The following is a 22,283-nucleotide window of genomic DNA, read 5'->3' as shown; positions in this document are numbered from 1 at the left end:
CAGGAAGATAAACGACAGCTGGCTTAGGCCTGCTCCTGGGTGGCAAGAAGGCCAGGGCCACAATGCATAAGTGCAGCCCCTGGTCGAGCTCAAGAACAGGGCTTATTGGAGAGTTGAGGCGCCGCCCCCTGTCATGCACAGTAGCAGGGCAGATTGAGAGGTTGTGATGCCACCCTCAAGTCACGCTCAGGGTAGAGGCCGATTGGAGGGTTGGGCCCCCGCCCCCCGGTCACACTCAAGGCAGGATCGATGGGGAGGTTGCGGCACCACCCCCTGTCACACAAAGAGCAGGGCAATCAGGGGGTTGGGGCACTGCCCTGGTCACGCACAGAGCAGGGACCATCAGGGGGGCTGGGCTCTGTACCCTGTCACTCACAGAGCAGGGCAATCAGGGGGTTGGGCGCTGCCCCCTGTCATGCACAGAGCAGGGCCCATCAAGGGGTTGGGGAGCTCCCCCCTGTCACGCACAGAGAAGGGCCGATGGGGAGTTAGGGGCACCGCCCCCTGTCACACCACAGAGCAGGGCGGATCAGGGGGTTGGGGTGCCCCCCTCTATCACCCACAGAGCAGGGCCGATCAGGGGGTTGGGGTGCCGCCACTGTCACACTCAGGGCAGGGCCAATGGGGAGGTTATGGCTCTACCCCGTCACACACAGAGCGGGCCTATGCCGGGGGGAGGGTTGGGGTGCCGCCCCCTTCAACACACAGAGCAGGGGCGATTAAGGGGGTTTGGACGCCGCATCCTGTCACACACAGAGCTGCAAGGGCGATCAAGGGATTGGGGAGCTCCCCCCTATCAGGCACAGAGCAGGGCTGATCAGGGGGTTGGGGCGCCTTCCCCTGTCAGGAACAGAACAGGGCAGATAGGGAGGTTGTGGCCCCGCCCCCTGTCACACACAGAGCCGCAGGGCGATCAGGGGGTTTGGGCGCTGCCCCCTGTCACGCTGATTCGGTGCCAGGAGCCTCGCAGCTCCGCTGATCCCGGTGCTGGGAGGCATATTACCCTTTTACTATACAGGATAGAGGCCTGGGGGCCGGCTGGTTTGCCCTGAAGTGTGTCCTGGATCAGGGTGGGGGTCCCTACTGGGGTGCCTGGCCAGCCTGGATGAGGGGATGATGGCTGTTTGCAGCTGGTCACACACCCTTCAGGGTGGGGGTCCCCACTGGGGTGCCTGGCCAGTCTGGGTGAGGGGCTGAGGGCTGCTTTCAGGCTGGTGGTTGTTGACTGAAGCTCCCAAGCGCTCCTTTTTTTTCTCTTTTTTTTATTTTATTCTGGGCCAGCTTTAGCTCTGGCTCTAGCTCTGAGGCTTCTGCTGCTGAGCGTTCTATAATCGAAACAATGTATAACTCCAGCTCTGAGATCCTGGCCTTTTGTTTAGCTTCTATATTTGTTAGAATGTTTCAAGCTGCCAGCTCAGAGGCCGGCAAGTCAGGCGGGGAACGTTGGAGTCTGCAGTCACTGAAGCAAGCAAGCCTCATGTTCGCTTCCAGCTGCCTGGCTGCCGGCTGCCATCTTGGCTGACAGTTAATTTGCATAAGGATATGCTGATTAGCCAATGGGAAGGGTAGCGGTCATATGCTAATTACCATGTTTCTCTTTTATTAGTGTAGATAATAAAAGGAAAACATATAGAATGAAATTTTAAAAATAAGTCTCCAGTAAGGTGATTTCCACTGTAGGAGAAAGAATTGAAGTATATATTTCTAACTACTCCTCTTTGTTCATTTTCCAAATCATGAGATCCTTGACAGGAAAAAGAATCAAGGGGCAAAGTGTTGGTTTCTTGCTTTTCTCCATGACTTGTGCTTAGCTACTTGAGTATTATTTATAAAACTTATGAATGCGAGAAATAAACTTTTTAGCAGACAACAATAAGTGAACATGGTCAGCCAGACCCACCAGTGGGCTTGCTCATACCCAGGAGCACATAGGAGCAACCAAATTTATTTTTAAGTCAAATCGTCAGCCTTGATTTTAATGGAGTTATTTAATCATTGTTAGTACTCTATGTTCTTTGAGTATAGAACTATTTTCTTTATATTCTTGAGAGTAAATATCACATTTAGAACTCTAGCAGATATTTAAATGACTAGAACAGATGAATAGTATTTGCATATTATTTTTATAATCCTGAAAGAGTGTTGTAAATGAATTCAGCACCATGGTGTTAGGGGACTAGAAAAAGAAACTTGGGAACTAATAGATTATTATCAAGGTAAAGGTACATATTCCCCAGATGGAAAATTCTACCTATTCTAGCTTTTATTTTCCTTAGGATAGTGTTCTATTTATTTCATAAGTACAGAAGTTTTAATTGGATATGTCATGTTTCAAAGACAAAAGAAATGCCTAATTCACTCTAACAAACTTGTTAGTCACTGTTTATACCAAGAGGATTTCTACTCTATAGAGAATAATATTGTTTTCTTTTTCCTTTGTTGATAAATCAAAGTTTTACACTGACCTGCAGCAGCCATGCAGACTTTAAAGCAAAATCATTTCAGTCTAACACAGATATGTATATCCTTTTAGGTTTATGTATTCTTTTTCTGTCCCCTTTTTTATTCTTTGTGAAATATTTCATCCCAAAAATAGTTCAGTAAGAAAATGTTAGTTAAATTTGTTATAGTCATTTATCAGATAACAAAAATTTATTTATAGGTTTTAATGCATTTCAATTTTAATAATATTAACTGAAGTTTAATGATTTTTATTAAAGTTACCATGTTACTTATGTATTTCTGTTGATTGAAAAGGTTTCACAGTCAAATGCATGGTGAGTATAGGAATGATTTCTAGAAATAACTTAATCCATTACCTGGATTTTTATTTGTTACAAAGTCATAGTTTTTCTGTAAATGTGATATTTATAATTTACTCTGCCCAATGCATGATCTTTTACTTGGAAAAAAGGGGGTAATAGAGTATGTTACAGTTTTAGTACACCCTAATTCTGTTACTGTTTGCTTTGTTCAGCAATCACTCTGATCCTCCTGGCAGGGAACAAGAGCCAGAGAACAAAACAGTAGTGACTTGTGTAGATAAAAAGACCATGAATTCCGCTTTTAAGGCAAAGGGGGAATAGTCTACAATAGAATGAAAATCGGAATAAAAGTACAGCATTGTTAACCTGCAGATCTGTTGTACCTTTGAAAATCTTATACTGCAAAAAAAAAAATTGACACTAGAAAGATACATAATTATGTTACTAAAAATCTTAAGATCAGCATTTATTTATTGGCCATATACTTGACAATAAACTAGACTATTCCTAATTGAAAAACTGTAGAACTCTTTTCCTTAAAATTACAGGACAGTGTTTTAGTAGTGAATACGGTGCCATAATGTATTATTTATTCTCTACCAGAACAACTCTTTAGACATGGTGAAGATGATGGGGTCAAGAAGAGTACTCCAGAGAAGAATGGGAAAGAAATGTCGGAGCAGACATTACAGAAGGTAGTCTAATCTTTAAGATATTGAACTGAGCAAGTTAAATCTGAATTTTAACATAAAGGATTATATTTTAAAATGTGGGTGCATGAACTTAAACCTTGTGTGAATCCTTAATTTAAATTCATAATTCAAAATTATTGACTTGCCAAAATGGGGTAAAAAAAATCAATGTTAGTGAAATAAATGTGGAAACACTTATGCTTCTGTTGACATAGATTAAAAATATTTGTGAAGGTGAAATGAGAATGACAACAATAGAAATTATAAAAATTTTCACTATGTGTTTATTAGTTATAACTAAGCAGTTTTACTTTAAAATGGGACTATGAGACTCTGTTATTCACTTCAGCAAGCATAGAGACTTACAATATTTGTACTAAAAATATGAGACACTTAGCTTCAGCACAGTAAAATGATAATATATTTATAAACTTGGAAATATAATGACTCAGCTCATTTTGGATGAAAATTTATATCCATATCATTTAGTATAGTTATTCCTATTTTAATAGAACCATCTGTGTAAATAAACCCTCTAGTTACTTTACATAGTACCTATCATTAATAGTAAAATCTTATTTAAACATCTTAACATTTATCTTTACAGTTTTACACTTAATTTATATGTTTGTGTATAAATACATTTTTATCAAGTTAAGTTAAGTGGGATTGGTTGCATTTTAGCAGTTTTATTGTTACAAAGAAAATCTTTAAATAGGTTTATTCTTCTAACTGTCACTTGGCTACATAATACTTAGGTAAAACTGACATATCAACAAAAATATTAATGTGGCTACCTACATTTCTTACATCTGTGAATTGACTTGTAGGAAACCTAGTGATTTACAGCAGATGATGGATTTATTATATTGTACTTCTAATACTTGCCATACGATCAGGTAACAAAGGCTGTAATTTCACTATTACTGAATGACTTACCAGGTTAACATAATAATAAAGAACAGGAAGTGCTCACATTTATTTAACTTAAGGTAAAATGAATAATTGAAATAATGTATACACTACCAGTTAGAATGCTATACACTTTATCCTAGCTTACCTTCTTTCTTTCAAAACAATATTTTTTGTTTTCCAGGTTTTGTATAATTTTTATCTCTATGGATATATAATATTATGCTACTATTTACTGCTTTGGGGTAGAAACCCTAAAGAAATCCATAATTTCATTCCAACCGTTATAAATAACTACTAATGTTGTGGATTCAGAAATCTATTTAAGTACTAAAATGCCAAAAGGAATTATTTTCATTGGACCATATGTCAAATTAACATACAAATTTGTCACTTTTTTCTATATTAACCTAATGCAATTGTCTAAGTCATGATTTATCCCCTTTTAGTTGAGTTACCTTATTTTAAAAGGATGTACTTTGTGGGTGGTCTCAAATTATTTCAAACTGAAATCAATTAAAGCCCAACAAACTCAGGAAGAGTGTTTTTGTTTGTTTGTTTTGTTTTTCTTTTAACTCCCTCTTTTCTTTTTAGAGATTCAGATAGAAAAAAACTGCTTCAGAAAGGGATCCCTAGAATAATCACCTGAGCATATTCACTTTAGCACATATGAATTATGATAGTCAGGAGGGAACCATGCAAATATCTGTTCACTAAATTTCACTCTGTCCCATTTTTTCTGAGTGCCTATCAATAATTTTTTGTCACTATCTCAGCTACCTATGAGTTTGCCTATTTCTCCTTTGAAATATCAAGCTCCTCCCCTTTCTCCTTTGTCCAAAATGACACATATACCTCATTTTACCACAATCTTCGTAATTTTCACACATATGAATTCCGCATGCACACGTATTAAAATTTTATTTTCTCCTGTTGATATGTGTCTGTTAGTTTGATTATTAGCCCAGCTAGAAGCACTTAGAAAGTGGGAGGAAAATTATTTTTTAATGCCCCACAATCCATATGAAACTTACTCAAAATGGATTTAAAAGATTGTAACAACATGAAAACAATATTTGTGCACAATAGAAATGAAACTATAACTAGATTATTTTAAAATAATATATTAACATCACACACTGTTATGGAATGAATTGTCTCTCTACCCTCCCTACCCCCTACATCTTTATGTCAAAGTCCTAATTCCTAGTATTTCAGAATATGACTGAATTTGGAGATGGGGGTCTTCAATGAGTTAAGTCAAAAGAAGGTTATTAGAATTTAAACTACCCAGTCTGTAGTACTTTGTCATGACACTCCTAGTAAGTATATAATATATACACATTACAAAGTGATGTGTTTTATTTGTTTTGAAAGGAGCCATCTTTTTGGTAAATTTAAAAAAAAATTCAGTATTGGAGGAAAAGTATGGAGTTGGTTGATTTATAGCACACAAACCAAATGCCTTTAACAATTCCTCAGACTTCCATTCTCAAAAATTATTGAAATTTTCCTTTTCCATTTTTGGAAGTCTTAAAATAAGTTGAAGAACAATTTTTGAGAGTATACCTTGAATAACATAAGCATGCTATGGACTTTCCCCTTCAAAGTCTTTGGAAGTAGTTTCTTGTGTTTTGTTATTTGGCCTCCATTTTAAACGTAAATGCAAATAAATTTGGCCAGTTCTTGTGATTAGACATTGATTCATATTAGAGAGTCAACACACTTTAAACATAATAGACTTTGACAGACATTTTTCCATCAGTATATAATATTTTTATGAATTGTACTCACACTTAAATGGATTTTAGTTAAAAGAAAAAAATCATGCTAATCTTCAGAATTGCAACCTCAAATTTAAGATGTTTATTTGTTACATTATATTTTAATCAAAAGTATAAAGTTGATTTAATGCCTAATTCAGCAATATTTGGTATAAATAATTTTATTTCAGCTCAAGTAATTTTCTAAAATAACTGTAAGAATGAATAATTGAGATGACAATGATGATGATGTGATAAATTATAAAACTTACTGTCTGCCAAAAATTGTGGTATATGGTCATACAATAACTAGTGGCCCAATGCACAAATTTGTACACCAGTAGGGTCCCTTACTCCAGTTTTTTGTCCATTTTCCATATATAGGGTGGGACAAAAGCATGGAAAATAATACTATAGTTAATAATAATATAAGAATAAACTCTGTTTCACATACAACTATAAACTGTATAGTTGACCCACCCCATATATCTGTAACTCTTCTTCCCTATATGGTTTGTATAACAGTGAGAGGGGCAAAAATCCTGAATTTGAAACCCAGATTAAACTAGGAAATATTTACCTTTATGTGGTACTTCACTTTTCAGAGCCTCCATTTCCTCTTCTTGGAAGATAATTGTTGGTTCTCTTTATCTCAAATGGTGAGATAATCAGAAGAGGTCTTTTTTAATGATAAAATTTACTTTCCAAACAATAGTGATTATTTTTCAAGATTTAAATTGAAATCAACTCCTCATTGGAACTCATTGCTTAGAATTAATTCCTCTTTCTTTTTACTCAGACTTATGGCACTTAGATCCTATCCTTTATTAGGTTTATTTATGCAAGTGTCTTTCCAAATAGTTTTTGAAATTTTTTAATGTCAGGATGTTGTCATTTTTTGTGTCCTTCAATGAACATTGTCTATTGAAGTAAATGAAAAAATTTGATTCATATGCAACCTTTAAATAATTGTACTTTAAAGTTGTCAGGCTTTTTTTGGTAAAATGTTCTTTTATGTGTAAACTAAGAACCTTAGACTATGAAAATCATATTTTTATAATTTAGCAATAAGCATCCTTCATAATTATTTTATAAATAGGCCATCAGTTTTTCATATGATTGTTAAATATTGAAGAATGTTATTTTATTAATAAAGTTTCTCTATGTGCCTGTTTTGTATAAATTGTTTTGTTCTGAAAAAAATTTTATTCACAATGAGTAGATTATATTGCTAAAGCCCTTAGGATCTCAGAAAACTCAGCTAAGTTTATTAGCACACATTTTTGTGTCACTTTGTGTAAAATTGTAACTTCTTTTACCATCTGTCCTTTGTATTATTACATTTTAGATTGTATTACATTTTAGAATGTACCTGAGAAATTAAGTAGTTTGGATTTATATTGTCCTTGTGCTTAATGTAATTTTATTTACTTACCTAAGACATGGTAATAAAATACAATAGATTATGGGTTTTGACTTTGAAACGAATAAATTAAACTCTTCTGTTTAGGTCATTGAGTTGGAAAATCGGCTAAAATCTTTTGAGAAAAGGTCGAGAAAATTAAAAGAAGGGAATAAAGAATTAATAAAAGAAAATGATTTCCTGAAATCCCTCTTAAAACAGCAGCAAGAAGAGGCAGAGACCAGAGAAAAAGAGCTAGAACAACTACAAAAAGGGAGTAAAGATGTAGTAAAAAACAAAGCTGAACTTCAAGTAAAAATCAGTGAGCTCGAGAGAGAAGTCACTTCCCTAAGGAGACAAGTGGCAGAAACTAATGTGTTAAAAAATAAAAATGAAGAGCCGATTAATTCAATGGAGAAATTGCAGCACTCAGTAGACAAAGCTAAATCTGAGATGGACACCACAGAAGTAAGATCTGGGCAATATGATTGTAAAACAACCACTACCAAGGTGAAATTTAAAGCCGCCAAGAAAAAGTGCTCTGTGGGTCGTTACCACACTGTTCTCAATCACTCCATCAAGGTTATGAGCAATGTGTTTGAGAACCTCAGCAAGGACAAGGACTGGGAGGATGTGAGTGAAAGCAGGTAAGACTCTCATTAACTTAGCTCTGTGGTGGGGACACTGTGCATATGTAAAGCACCAGCAAATGGAGATTGAATTTAAACTACTGTCGATTTGGTATTCAGAAAAAATACTGTCAGATCCTTTGAAATATCTTGGGAGGTCTTGTTCTGAGCTTATTGACTAAAATTTGCATGCAAAATTAGCCACAACTGCATGAGTATTTGAATAGGTGCCAGGAAACCCAAAAGAAGGCAATGCTTGATTTCTTCCAGTGATGCTATTTTCATGCAGTCATGAGGCTTGAAATTGACAGTTTGGCAGGTTGATTTAATTTGCTGGCCCTTTGCATATTCACACTGACAGCTAAGGATTCCCAGGCAAGCCTACTAAGTCGGTTTAGTTATCTTGTGACATGCCAACCTGGGAGGAGAAACATTTTCCCCCTTAATTTAGTTAGATAAATTTTGAATGACCCATTTCAGCTTGTTACCAGATGTCTACAAGCTGTTTAACATCCTTTAAATTAAGAACCATCTTCACTAATTATTTCATGTATGTATTATGCAAAGTCATTGTACTAACTTTAATTGAATGATGGTTAAAATTTAGTTCTTTAAAGTTATAGCTCTGCAGATTCCTAGTCTTAAATTATACAACTCCTAGTGAGTAGCAACAGGAGAATACTAAAAATCTATAATATTTTCCCTTATCTTTGGCTATACATTCATATGTGCACTTGAAGCACATCAGTAACCACAAAGATAAATGGATAATAGACACCTCTTTGAGACTTACATAGAAGTTAATGTTGTCAGAATTGTTAATAGACAAATTAAACAATTTTCCATAATTCTGATTCCAGATGAAGTGGGGTCCTCTTCCCCACTGGGTGTTGCTGGGGGTGAAGTTCTTATGATATCCAGAGAAAAAGAATTTTCTGAAACTCATATGGGAGAACGAGTGATTTTTAATTAATTAATTCCATGAGCTTCTAAAGTCCCATTTCCCTTCCTTTGTCCAGTCATAGAAGAAGTATAGCTGGGGTTTCAGTAAAGCTAAAATCAAAGCCAGCATCCAGAGTTTCCTTTCCAGTTTAGCATCAGACCAGTTGCAATCCGTTGGTCCATTATGTATGGGGTCCATATGGCCGTGGGTGAATGGAGGGAAGCAGGAACAAAAGAGCCCCATAAGGCCAAAGTCATACAAGTCCCAAGTGTGACTGACAGAGGCACCTTCCCTGGTCATCCCAGCTTTACTGGGCATGTGTCAATCATCCCTTTGTTGGACCTCTGCAGAATGTAAAGTTGTAGCTTTCTGATGAAACTGTCTGAATGACATGCTTGTAATATCTGGCCTTCCCTTTGCTCCTTTCTTGTTATTAATAACTAGCTAATTACAATGGTATCAATTTTGTCTTGTTTTATAATGGCATATATTTCCTTTTATTTTCCTAAGTATTTTTTTAAAATCCTGAATACTGGTATGTTTTAGATTTAGGCTTGGGGGAGGAGGGGGGTACAAAAATATAACTTTATTTCTACCTTCTAAGTTCTTCTATCTGGGCTAACAATCAAATTAATATAGACAGATTAAAAGGAGAAAATATTCAAGATTTATTACTATGGTTGTACATGCGGGGCATATAATAAGATATGAGACCTAAAAGGCATTGAACAAGTGAAGCTTATGTGCTATTTTGGACAAAGGAGAAGTGGCGCAGGGGTCTGTGATTCCAAAGGAAGTAGGTGATTAACAGGTAGGAGAAAGAACAAACATATGGTCAACAAATTCTTGCTGGGCCATCCAGAAATAGTGGGACACAGAAGGAAACAGACTTTGCTAGATTTCTTCCTGTCTGTCACATATGTGCTAATTCATATGTTCTAAGGTGAATATGCTAAAGTAAATATGCTAAGATTCTCTTCCTGAAGCAGGTTTTTCTATCTGAATTCCTTTAGGCATAACGATGGAGGATCACAGGTTCTTTCTGAATCTTGTTTCTTAATAACCAGCTTAAAATCAATATCACAAATGTCACATTTAGGGATGACAAAACTTTGGTCCCCTCAGGATGTCTCTAGGTAGTTTTCTTAAGCATAGACATAGAACTGAAACTTATCTTAAAATGTAGTTCTCAAACTTGTGTGCATATTAGAATCACTTGGGGATCTCATAATAATTCCAAAAGCTCATATCACACCCCAGTACAATTCATTCTTAACTTTTGGAATGGGATACAAGCTTCAGTATTTTTGAAACTCTCTAGCCCAGTGGTCGGCAAACTCATTAGTCAACAGAGCCAAATATCAACAGTACAATGATTGAAATTTCTTTTGAGAGCCAAATTTTTTAAACTTAAACTATATAGGTAGGAACATTGTTATTAACTTAATTAGGGTACTCCTGAGGCTTTGGAAGAGCCACACTCAAGGAGCCAAAGAGCCGCATGTGGCTCGCGAGCCGCAGTTTGCCGACCATGGCAGCCGATTCCAATATGCAGAGAAGTTTTGAAACCACTCTTTTAAATGATCATTGGGTCAAGCCCTTTGTCATCAGGCAGGCTATGAAAGTACGGAAGAAGGACCAAATCTGCATTTCTATTCTTTGTGACCTCTTCTAAGGTTTTCCCCCCTGTTCTCAAAAAGCATTTAGAGATAAAATACTATTTAGCTTAAAACCCACTAAACACTTTATTTATGGCTTCAAGGAAATTCTAGTTTCAGCTACGAATTATATCTCATCCAGTTGGTACTACCACACTCTTCATAATATTGCAGTCCACTTTACTCATGTGTGAGTATGTATGTATGAATACGTCTATGAAAGTTACATAATACACTCAATTCTAATTTTATCATATTAATGCATGTGCAGAAGATCACATTTGGGGAGATATATCACACACTGTCTCTTAAAACATAGTGTTGTCATTTAAGTTATTGAGCAGTGAAACTCAATTTTATACTGTGAGGATTAGTGTTCCATTTCTTGCCTGACAGAAAATCCTTAGGAATCATTCAGCTGCAAAGAATTCTTCAACAATTAGAAATCCCACAGTGGAGCCTAAGGACTTCAGAACATTCTATTTATTTTAGCTTTTCATAATCTGGAATATAAGAAATTTACTTGGATACTTAGAAAAATAGAACTTTATCCTTTATATATAAATATATTATATAATTAGTACCTTATTAGTATTTATTTCCTATAGTTGCTTAGTATTATAAGTGTATGCTGTAATGACAAAAATAATACAATTTAGTAATGAGTTTAAAGTCCTTTATTTAGGGGACAACACCCATGAATTAGTGGGTTACTGAGCAAACAATCAGTGGAGCACTATTCCTGAGGGAATTTTGACAAGAGAGAGTTTTATAGAGCATTAGAAGAGGCAAGGAAGGAACAGGGAATGATTGGCTAGGAGGTTGAGTATTTCCTAATAATGCTAGCACATCTTATTTTCCAAGGTAAGTTAAAGCTGAGTTGAAGGATTGTAATTGGGGTAGGTTAGATTTCCTTGACAGTGAAGTGTGGGGTGGAAAAATGAATTTTCCTTTACCATTCTAAATTCTTCCAGCTATACTAGTAATCAGATTGACATGAGACAAATTAACAGGAGAAAATGTCTAAATATGTTACATATGTACTTACTGGGGTCCATATGAATATGGGTGTTGTAGTTTGGGACTTCAAAGGGAAGAAAGGTAGTTCACATGGAGATTGAAAAGCAAATGTTTGGTAAATAAATGTTTGCTGGGTCATCTTTAACAGTGGGACACAGTGAGGGCTTTAATCAAACAGGCCTTGCTGGGTTCTTCCCTGTGTATCACACACTAATTCATATTAAACTACAGTTATCTATGATCATATTTTCCTTACTGGAGGAGGTTCTCTATGTACATTCTTTCAGGCAGAAAGAGGGAAGTTCTAACTTTTTTCCTGATTTTTTTTCTTTCTTGAAAATGACCGGCTTAAAATAATCAATATTCCAAAAGGCATATTTTGGGATGGAAAACTCTGTTTTCCCTTGGAGGCATTGCCCATAAGTGTGGCTGACTTAGGTTTAGATTTCTGACATGGGCCCTGCCACTGGGGCATCCTGCATTTTGTGGGTCCCAATGTACAAATTACCTTTATCAATGTCCATTCAGTAATGGGTGATAATCAGGAGTTGTTAATACCTTAAATAAGAAAAACAAGTTTAGCAAATATATTAATCTAATTTGTGGATATTATGATATTGAAAGGGTTGAAAACTATTTTATAAAAGTGAATCAAAATCTCCAATATCTCAATAGACTAGGAAGATACAATTATACACAAGACTACAGGGTACTTTACTTAGCTATAAAATGCTATTTGCTCAACTATACATTGGGAAAAATATGGGAGTTGGCAACAGTGTACATAAAAATATTTTATGAGGCTTTGTTAAATCCTGTATGTGTCTACAGTACAATATACATGCCAGAGAAGCTTACACAATTTTAGTCTGCACCCACCAGGAGTTTACTAAGTACTTCTCATAGTACACTTCGATTATGAAATTAATTCTGCACATAAGTTGGAGCACATTCAAGAGTGACCAGGGTGAGAAAGAATCTCAGTAGCATTCATATTGGAAAAATATGAAAAAGCTAGAGATGTCTCAAGCATCATATAACTGTGTTTAGATAGTTACAAGATTATCCATGTGGGAAAGGGATTGGATTTACTTGTATGTTCTGCTCAACCTCAGCACTTCTAAATCTTCTTTCCTTACTTTATGTTTTCTCTTTAACACACTCTATTAACATACTATATATTTTACTTATTTTTATTTGTTACCTGCCTGCCCCCCGCCCCCCATCCCACTAGGATGAGAGTAGGATATTTATCTACTTTATTCACTTACTAATGCCCAGAAAAGTACCTGGCACATAGTTGATGCTTAACAAATATTTTATTGAATGATGAATGGCCCTAAGAAATGAAACTGGGATAAATGGGAGAAAGCCTCAGGGATTCACATTTTGTTCTAGAGTAAGGGGAAACATTGTTAGGAATGTTAAAACTTTCTGCCCTGGCTCAGAAAGCAGTGAGTACACCAATTCTGGAAGTGGTCAAATTGCTGCTGCCTGAGAAATACTTAATAGAAATACTATAGAAATGATGCTAGTTTGTATTTGATCATAGATAATTGAATTTTTTTTTAAATATATTTCTTTATTGGTTTCAGAGAGGAAGGGAGAAGGAGAGAGAGGTAGAAACATCAATGATGAGAGAGAATCATTGATCAGCTGCCTCCTGCACACCCCCACTGGGGATTGAGCCCGCAACCCAGGCATGTGCCCTTGGCCGGAATCGAACCCGGGACCCTTCAGTCCGCAGGCCGACGCTCTATCCACTGAGCCAAGCTGGCTAGGGCGATAATTGAATTTCTTGATGAGATTTTATAATTTTCTAAAATATATTTAGACTAATTTTCTTTCTTACCGCTGAAAACCAGTAAGTCCTCAAATTAAACTTTCAGGTTAAATGCAGTTTGTGCTATAATATTATTTGGTCTTGAACTTAAAAGAGGTGCATTTAACAACTCTTCTTGATTTTATGTTCCCTATTATTCCCCAAAAGCAGTGATTCTGAAATACAGACCTCTCAAAATTTAGGAACAATTATTGTAGAAACATCCCAGAAAATAAGTCCTATAGAAGATGGAAGAGACCAGAAAGAAAGTGATCAAATAGAAGACAGCCACATGCAAGGAAAAAGAATAGTACAAACATATTCAAATACAGATGGCAAGATCCCGAAGGTATATACACTTTTTTCTTAATTATAAGCTATGTTTTTAATTTTATTTTATGCTTCATTACTTAAATCAAATTTTGTTGCCACTGATTTAATGTGAATCCTTAAAAATGAACTTGTCTTGGAAATATGCAGTGCAGATACACACTTCTTAATAATTTCAACTCCAATTTGTTATTATTTTTTGTATAGATAAACTGGAAATAGGTATTATCCTCCTAAATATAAATCTTAAGGTATTTATGTCTCAGCCCAAAATTAAAAGTGGTATTTATTTTCAGGTATATACCACATGTAGAAAATTATGTATTTTATTAGCCTTTGTGATGATAAAGTTATTTAGTTGAACTAAATATATGAATTTCTAGAATTTACCTAATTTTCCAAAGTGTTTTAAATCTTAAAATATTAATGTTCCAAAAAATTAGTATTTCAAACAACTTATTAGTTCTTACTATGGATACATCATGTCACCAAAAGGTTTATGTGTTCAGCATAAATCAGTGAAAAAGAGGAAAAATAATTTTGCTGTAAAAATATCATCTTTTAATGAACCTATATGGTTCTTTTAAAATTAGATCCAAAAGTGTTTATTTTTTGAGGTCTCATAAGAACTTTGGAAGAAAAAGTTCAAGGATAACAAAAGTTTCTTTTAGTTTACCACCAGAATAAAGTTCAGATGAAGCATTATATGCTGTGTCTGCTGATTCATTGATTGATTGGTAAATAGATAAATTTTATAGAAATCTCTATAAAATCTATTTTGCCACATATTATTCAGGTGGGAATTTTGTTTAGTTGCAGTCATTTATGTATAGCACAATGAGTTTGTAAATAAAAGTAACTCATAGTCAATTCATATAATAATAATATAGTATGAACTACTCTGAATAAATTTATATACATTGTTTGTAGTCAGAAAACAAATGTTGACCAAATTGTAGCAATTGTGATTTGAAAATATTAGAACTTCTCTGTAACCCCAAAGATAACCATTATTTTAATTTTAATTTAATCCCCAACTACTTTATTTTATCGTTATGTTATGGTTAATTTTATCTATTTTTGAATTTTATAGATTCTGTATAGTATATCTTCTTTTATGTCTGGCTTCTTTTGTTCAATATTGGGTGGAGTTCATTCACTTTTATTGTTGTATATTATACTTCATTGTCTGACTATACTTCATTTTATCCATTCTGCTGAAGTTTGGGTTGCTTCAGTTTGGGTTTCTTGCAAATAATATTGCAATGAATATTCTTGTACATGTATTCTATTGCATAAGTGTGGGCATTTCTGTAATGAAATACTAGGCGTGAAATTACTACACCATAGGTTATGTTTTTCTAAGATTTTAATTGATAATGCTATTTTCCAAGTGTTGCACCAATTTGTTTTATCTACTAGCAGATTCTGAAAAATTTTACTGTTCCTCATCAACACTTGGTATGTTGGTATTTCTCATCTTACGCACTTTTGTATGTACGTTAAGGTATATCATTGTGGGTTTATGTTTCCGTAATTACTGATGAGATGTTAAGTACTTTCTCATGATTATTGACCATAAGGGTTTTTTTTTAGTAAATTAATTGCCTCTTCAATTCTCTGCCCATTTTAAAAATGAGGTGTCTGTTTTTTTCTTATTTATTTGTAGAAGTTCTTATATATGCTATTTTGGAGCCTTTGGTTGGTTATACATATTGAAGATGTCTTGCTGTAGTTTTTGAGGAACAGAACATTTTCCTAAATTTAATTTAATTTAATTCATCGCCATTTATTCCCTCTATGCCCTCTTCCACCTTCCCCACCCCCCACAATCACCACACTGTTGTCCATGTCTGTGAGTTCGCTCTCTCTTTTTTTTCTTTTATGCTCAATACCTCTCCCCCCACCCCAACAATTCCCCTTCCCACCAGACCTGTCTGCTTGGTCTCTATGAGTCAAGGAAGAGAACATCTTAATTCTAATGTCATCAGTATTAGAAAATAAAATAATCCAGTTAGAAAATGGGCAAACAATAAGAACAGACATTTCACCAAAAAATATAAATGGATGACAAGCATATATATATGTATGCATATGTACTTGTATGTATGTGTGCAATATATATATATATATATATTATACACATACATATATTATATGTATATATGTATATATATATATGTATGTGTATATATAAAGATGTTCACCATTATTAACAATTAGGGGAATGCAGATTAAGACCCTGATGGATCCTCGCTGTGTGGTTTAGTTGGTTGGAGCATTGTCCCATCCACCAAAAAGTTGTGGGTTTGGTTCCTGGTCAGGTCATATACCTAGGTTACAGGTTGGCTCTCAGGACATGGCTGGTACTGGAGGAAACCAGTCTCAATGTTTCCCTCTCATATCTCTCTCTCTCTCTCTCTTTTCCTCTCTTTAAAACCAATAAAACAAGTACCCATCAGTACATGAGTGATAAAAAAAGCTGTGGTACATTTACACCATAGAATACTATGCAGCAGTAAAAAAGAAGTATCTCTTACCCTTTGAGACAGCATGGAGGGACCTGGAGAATATTATGCTAAGTGGGTGCGGGCTAGAAGGGGTTCATGGGAAAAAATGGGTGACATCTGTAATACTTTCAACAATAAAGATTTTTTAAAAATAAAATCAATAAAGCATGTTCTCAGGTGAGGATACACATTTACTAGAATAGTTAAAATAAAAAATAGTGAATATACCAAATACTTGCAAGGATGTAGTGAAACTGGATCTCTCATACATTTCTGTGTGACTATAAAGTGGTACAGCACTCTGAGAAATAGTGGGCAGTTTCTTCAAAAAAGTAATCATATACTTATCATACAAACCAGCCATCTCACACTTGAGACTTATTCCACAAAAATGAAAGTTTATGTTTACAAAAAAAAAACAACCTATACATGAATGGTCATAACAGTTTTATTTGTAAAAGGCAAAAACTGGCAACAACTAAAACTTTCTTCATTAGCTGAATTGTTAAACTGTGATACATCCATTCCGTGAATACTGCTCAGCACTAGAAAGTACAAATTGTTGTTACACAATGTCTTAGCTTTGTTACCTCAAATTTATCAGTTTGAGTTTGGACTTAGGCTTTTTTTTTCCTGTCTGTGTTGCTATTTAAATAGAATTTCAAGGTCACAAGGGATTATCAGTTGTTCTGTATTTTGTTGTTTCTTGATTCCTGCTTTACTTCATTTTTGGCCTTAGAATTTCTCTTATTATTTACCATATTACAAAGATACTTCAACTGTGTTTGTTTCAAAGTATGAAATTTTTTCTGAAGTCCTTTTTTATTTTAGTTCTAGTTAATTTAATAATAAGTCTAGTGACTAATATTTAAATTTGGTAATAATGTTTTGGATCTTTTATAGTGCTCAATAATAGCACTTAAGTATTAATTGAATCTTAGTAAAGCACTGAAACTTTTAAAAAATACATTTTATACACTGTTGATGAGGACAAGTTCAAATAAGACATTTCAAAAATATTTTGAGAAATGACATATAGTTTAAAGGAAAATGATTACTTCAAAGGAAAGTAATGCTTAGATAGGGGTTTTTGGTATTTGTGTTAACAAATCAGTTTTATTACTTTAGAACCATTCCTTGTATATAATATAATATAATATAATATAATATAATATAATATAATATAATTTATGTATTCATCAATATAGGGCTCATTGTCAAAGTAACATTGGGCCAAATTTACTTTTTCTTTTAATTTTTACTATAATTATTTATTTGTTTCTGAGTTGAGATCTTTGAAAAATAATTTTTTTTAAAGAAGTAGTTTAGATTAGTCTAGATCCGTGGTTGGCAAACTGCGGCTGGCGAGCCACATGCAGCTCTTTGGTCCCTTGAGTGTGGCTCTTCCTAAGCCTTAGGAGTACCCTAATTAAGTTAATAATAATGTACCTACCTATATAGTTTAAGTTTAAAAAATTTGGCTCTCAAACGAAATTTCAATCATTGTACTGTTGATATTCGGCTCTGTTGACTAATGAGTTTGCCGACCTCTGGTCTAGATTAATATTTCTCCTTTCCCCAGCCAATAAAGTCTTAAACAAGACCACATATTTTATTATTAGGATTTATAATATTTGAAACAGTCTATTTAAAATTTTGCTTTGGGGAAGCTTTTTTAAACTGATGAGATATTTTGGAACAAAAGTCAACATAGCTTTATTTTATTTAACTTTAGTGTATTGAAATGTCATGAGGAAAACATGCAGCTTCAAGAAAACTTGCTTTATGATCATCAACATTATTTTAGCTTCATTTGCCAGAAGGAGTTCATCAGTCAGAAAACAGTATTTGAGAAAAGGAACCTAGATTCCCAGAGAATAAGTTATTAAATATTTTATTTTTGTTGCTTTTACTGTATTTCCCCCTAGGTTTACAAATGGTCCTTAGGTTAAATTACTAGTACTACTTTGTGGTTGACTTTTGTATTTGTATCTTCTGCCCTCTAGGGCAGTTTTAGTGTACACATTATGTTCATTTATGAGTTCTGGTATCAATTATAGAATTTTATTGTCTAGGCTTTTAACTGCATAAACAAATATATTTTCAAGTAAAGAAATATTATTTATCATGTTAGCTCACTTGATATTTTTGAGTAACAATCTAATTTTTATGAAACCTTCAAATTTAGGATTATTTTCATTACAAGAATGCCAAAAGGCCAACTTTTCAAAAGAAGAATGGTAATATTCAAAAGAGTTCACATACAACAGGTCCTACCAGAGGTAAGAATGCATATGTCATTAATAGTGTCTTTGTGATTTAATGTGATTTAAAAATATTATGAACAACATTATTTATATAACAGTTATATTTTCTCAGTTTACAGAGAAAAATTAAAAAGTATATCTGCCCAGAAATCAAGTAGCAATGTTATTTTATTACGAGAAAGAATTATATCCTTGCAGCAACAAAACAGTGTACTTCAGAATGCCAAAAAAACAGCAGAATTGTCTATTAAAGAATATAAAGAAGTCAATGAAAAGCTCCTTCACCAGCAGCAAGTATCTGATCAACGATTTCAGATAAGCAGACAGACAATAAAGGTAAAAGGAAATAAATTATAATAGACTATATTATAAAAGTATGTATTTCCTTTTACATGTTTTGTTTGGTTCATATTTGTGTTAGACATATCTATGAGTTAAAAAAATTTTCTAGGCACTACTAACTAATATAATTAGTTTAATACCTAGATTTCTTTAATAAATTCATATTAAGGAACAACCTTTATCAGGAAGACAACTCCAAATAAAAAAGACAAATATTTTACTAGCATTCCTTTTGACATCTATCATTTTTATATATTTTTTGCATTATACCTTAGATTTTAAATGCAGGCTATATAAATGCATATAGCTTGCCCATTTGCCCATGTATAAAAGTTTGAATTTATCATTATAAATTACATTGTTAACTGACAATTGCCTCAATTCCTATTTTCAAATACTAGTTTAAAATGTGAAGGTTTTAATATAAATATCTATATTAATATGTTCCTATAACTTATTTGTGATTCTTTTATTTAGGTGAATTGAGTTTTCTGTAACAATTTTTAGATATATTATACATTATTGCTGGTTATCATATTTAATCTTAGAGCAAATGAAAAAAAAAGATTGTTTCTTAAGTCTCCATTCCTAAAGGCATTTGTTTGTATAAGGAATGAATTTTGGAAATTTGTTGTTTTAGACAGAAGGATTATTTCACACATTTTAGAAAATAATTTTTAAATCACAATCACAAAATGTTTAAATTATACTTAGATTCTCTACTTCTAACATCTAATGCTTTAATTCAAGCAATACTCAGAAATGTTTTAACTATAAAGGACTTAATATTATACTTGTATACCAATAACAGGTGTTTTGGCTTTATTTCAAAGTAGCCGTATATCCTAACTTGATCTATGTTCTTTATATATATGTTGGATAATAATGACATTCAATTAATCCATATCCTTGCTGATTTTCTATCTATTATTGAAAGTGAAGTATTGAAATCACCCATTATTTCTTGTAATAACTTCAGTGAGACATAATTTACATACCATACAATTCTCTCAGTTAATTCAGCGGTTATTACAATACTGAAAAATTTGTGTGACAATCACCAAAATCAATTTTGAACATTTTTATAACTTCAAATATAGACCCTGTACCCATTACCTATCATTCTTCCATTCCACCATCTCTCCTAGCCCTGAGCAACCACTAACCTATATTCTGTCTATGTGGTTTTACCTAGTCTAGATATTTCATATACATGGAGTCATGCAATACGTGACTTTTGTGTCTGGCTTCATTCATTTAGCATTATATTTTCAAAGTTTTCCATGTTGTAGAATGTAGGAATTTGAAAATGTACTCCTCCATAAAAGCAATAAAAACAGGCAAAAATAGTCAGAGTCAACATTTTCATAGCATTGGGTATAGAATCTAGTCTTCTAAGTGTTGATGTAATATTTAAGGCAATTAATTGATGACTCGAAGTTACAAGTTTCTAAGACATGGATTTCTTATAAAATGATTGAAGATCAAATAAAAGTATTTTACATGAAAACGATAAAGCATTTTATTGAGACTTTGTGAACGTTGAGGAACACTTACATTCCTCTCTGAAACTGGAAATGATCCAAGGACTTGCAACAATCTGGGGAGAGTTTATTAAAAACAGACAAATAAACAAACAAACAAAAACTCAACTACAAACAGGAAACTTTGTGGCATTTTAATTTGCCTTAGTTCCATCCCCACTCTCCCAGCTCAGTAGCAGCCTGGCAACTTCCAAAAGAAGCCTAATGGAGCTGGAGCACTTTCAAAGCTCTGTTCCCAAATAATTGTCATCTTTTGACCTGTCTGATGGTTCCTTAATAGACCCCTGTAAAGAGATGACTGGGATTGCTTTCAGTGTGAACCATCTTCTTCCTGGGGGAGAAGAGGGAGCAGTGGGGAGGACATGGTGTTATCAAAAACTATTACAGGCAATTGTTTAAACTCTAGTTGGCCTGAGAGGATGGATTCTAGTTTAGGTCAAACAATATATTAACTAAATGGCTTAAAAGGAAAAGCTGTGGAATGAGATATTCATAAGAGTTTTGAATGGCTCTGACACGTTCCTGGGAATCTGGAGGACACATGCCCATTAGTTAAGGAATGGGTAAATAAATTCTGATCTATGCGTACAAGGGAATATTATGGAAACACAAGAGAATAATGAAGTATTGATATATGTTACAATATGGATGAACATTAAAAACATTAAATCTAGTGAAAGAAGCAAGTCACAAAAGAGTACATATTATGTGATTCTATTTATGTGAAATATCCAGAATAGACACAGAAAGAGAGAGAAAGTAGATTACTAAATGCTATGGACTGGGAGGGATAGAGGAGTATAGGAGTTATTGCTAAAGTGTACAGGTTTCTTTTTAAAGTGATGAAAATGTTCTGAAATTGACTATGGTCATATTTGAATATATTTGTGAATATACTAAAAACATTGACTTGTATACGTTAAATGAGTGAATAGTGTGGAATGTGAATTTATATCTCAGTAAAACATTTTTTAAATATTGGTTTTAAGTAGGAAAATAAAATACAAGCAGTAGTACTATATGAATTTTGCTGATAATTCATCAGTAACAATAATGTAATAAAAATTATTATTCAAATTAATAAAGCCTACTGCTGAGATAAAAGTTTATTAGGTAAATGTTATGGTGAATTGTAAGAGCCATGTAACATTTTTAGGTATGTAAGTAATATATGATTACATGAAACATTTCAATTATTACTAAACTTGACAAAGTAAATATGTTTAAGGTTAATTGTCTTAAAGTTAGTTTCTAATTAAAACAATGTATGTTCTTTTCCTTACATATTCAATTCTCTATTGCAAAAATGAATAGGGAATATATTAAAGCTAACAGTATTGACTACCTTTTCCACTTTGAATGCTCAGTTCTTTAACTTAAGAGAGTTACTCATATTTCATCTGAAACATTTGGAAAATGAGTCCTAATCTTAAGAATAGCAAGATGAAAGGTCAACCTTTTTTGTTCCAATAATACTACTTAAGTGTATTATGACCATGGAAACTCCTTTATAGTCACATCTGTGTCACCATACAGATGTAAACAGCATTGACTCACAGAGGCAAACTACCAGAATCCATATTAAAAGGGAAAATGAAGCTTGCCCATAAGTGCACATTTTAGAATTTCTTTTGAATGTTTTATTTTAAGTAGCAAGTAAATATATATATATATGTATATATAT

The 22,283-nt window shown here is 33.8% G+C and overlaps 1 protein-coding gene across 1 annotated transcript in view; it reads left to right on the top strand.

Moving 5' to 3' along the window:
* CNTLN (centlein) overlaps positions 1-22,283 on the top strand; it is a 248,974-nt gene that overhangs the window by 159,631 nt on the left and 67,060 nt on the right. Inside the window, exons 14-18 of the mRNA XM_023758906.1 lie at positions 3,369-3,460; positions 7,643-8,181; positions 13,775-13,955; positions 18,635-18,728; positions 18,826-19,049. Of these exons, the coding sequence (XP_023614674.1) occupies positions 3,369-3,460; positions 7,643-8,181; positions 13,775-13,955; positions 18,635-18,728; positions 18,826-19,049 (1,130 nt within the window). The remainder of the gene's footprint in view (positions 1-3,368; positions 3,461-7,642; positions 8,182-13,774; positions 13,956-18,634; positions 18,729-18,825; positions 19,050-22,283) is intronic.

Source organism: Myotis lucifugus, unplaced genomic scaffold (assembly GCF_000147115.1).
Source record: "Myotis lucifugus unplaced genomic scaffold, Myoluc2.0 scaffold_144, whole genome shotgun sequence".
Taxonomy (NCBI): Eukaryota; Metazoa; Chordata; class Mammalia; order Chiroptera; family Vespertilionidae; genus Myotis; species Myotis lucifugus.
This window is presented reverse-complemented; position numbering and strand designations above follow the sequence as displayed.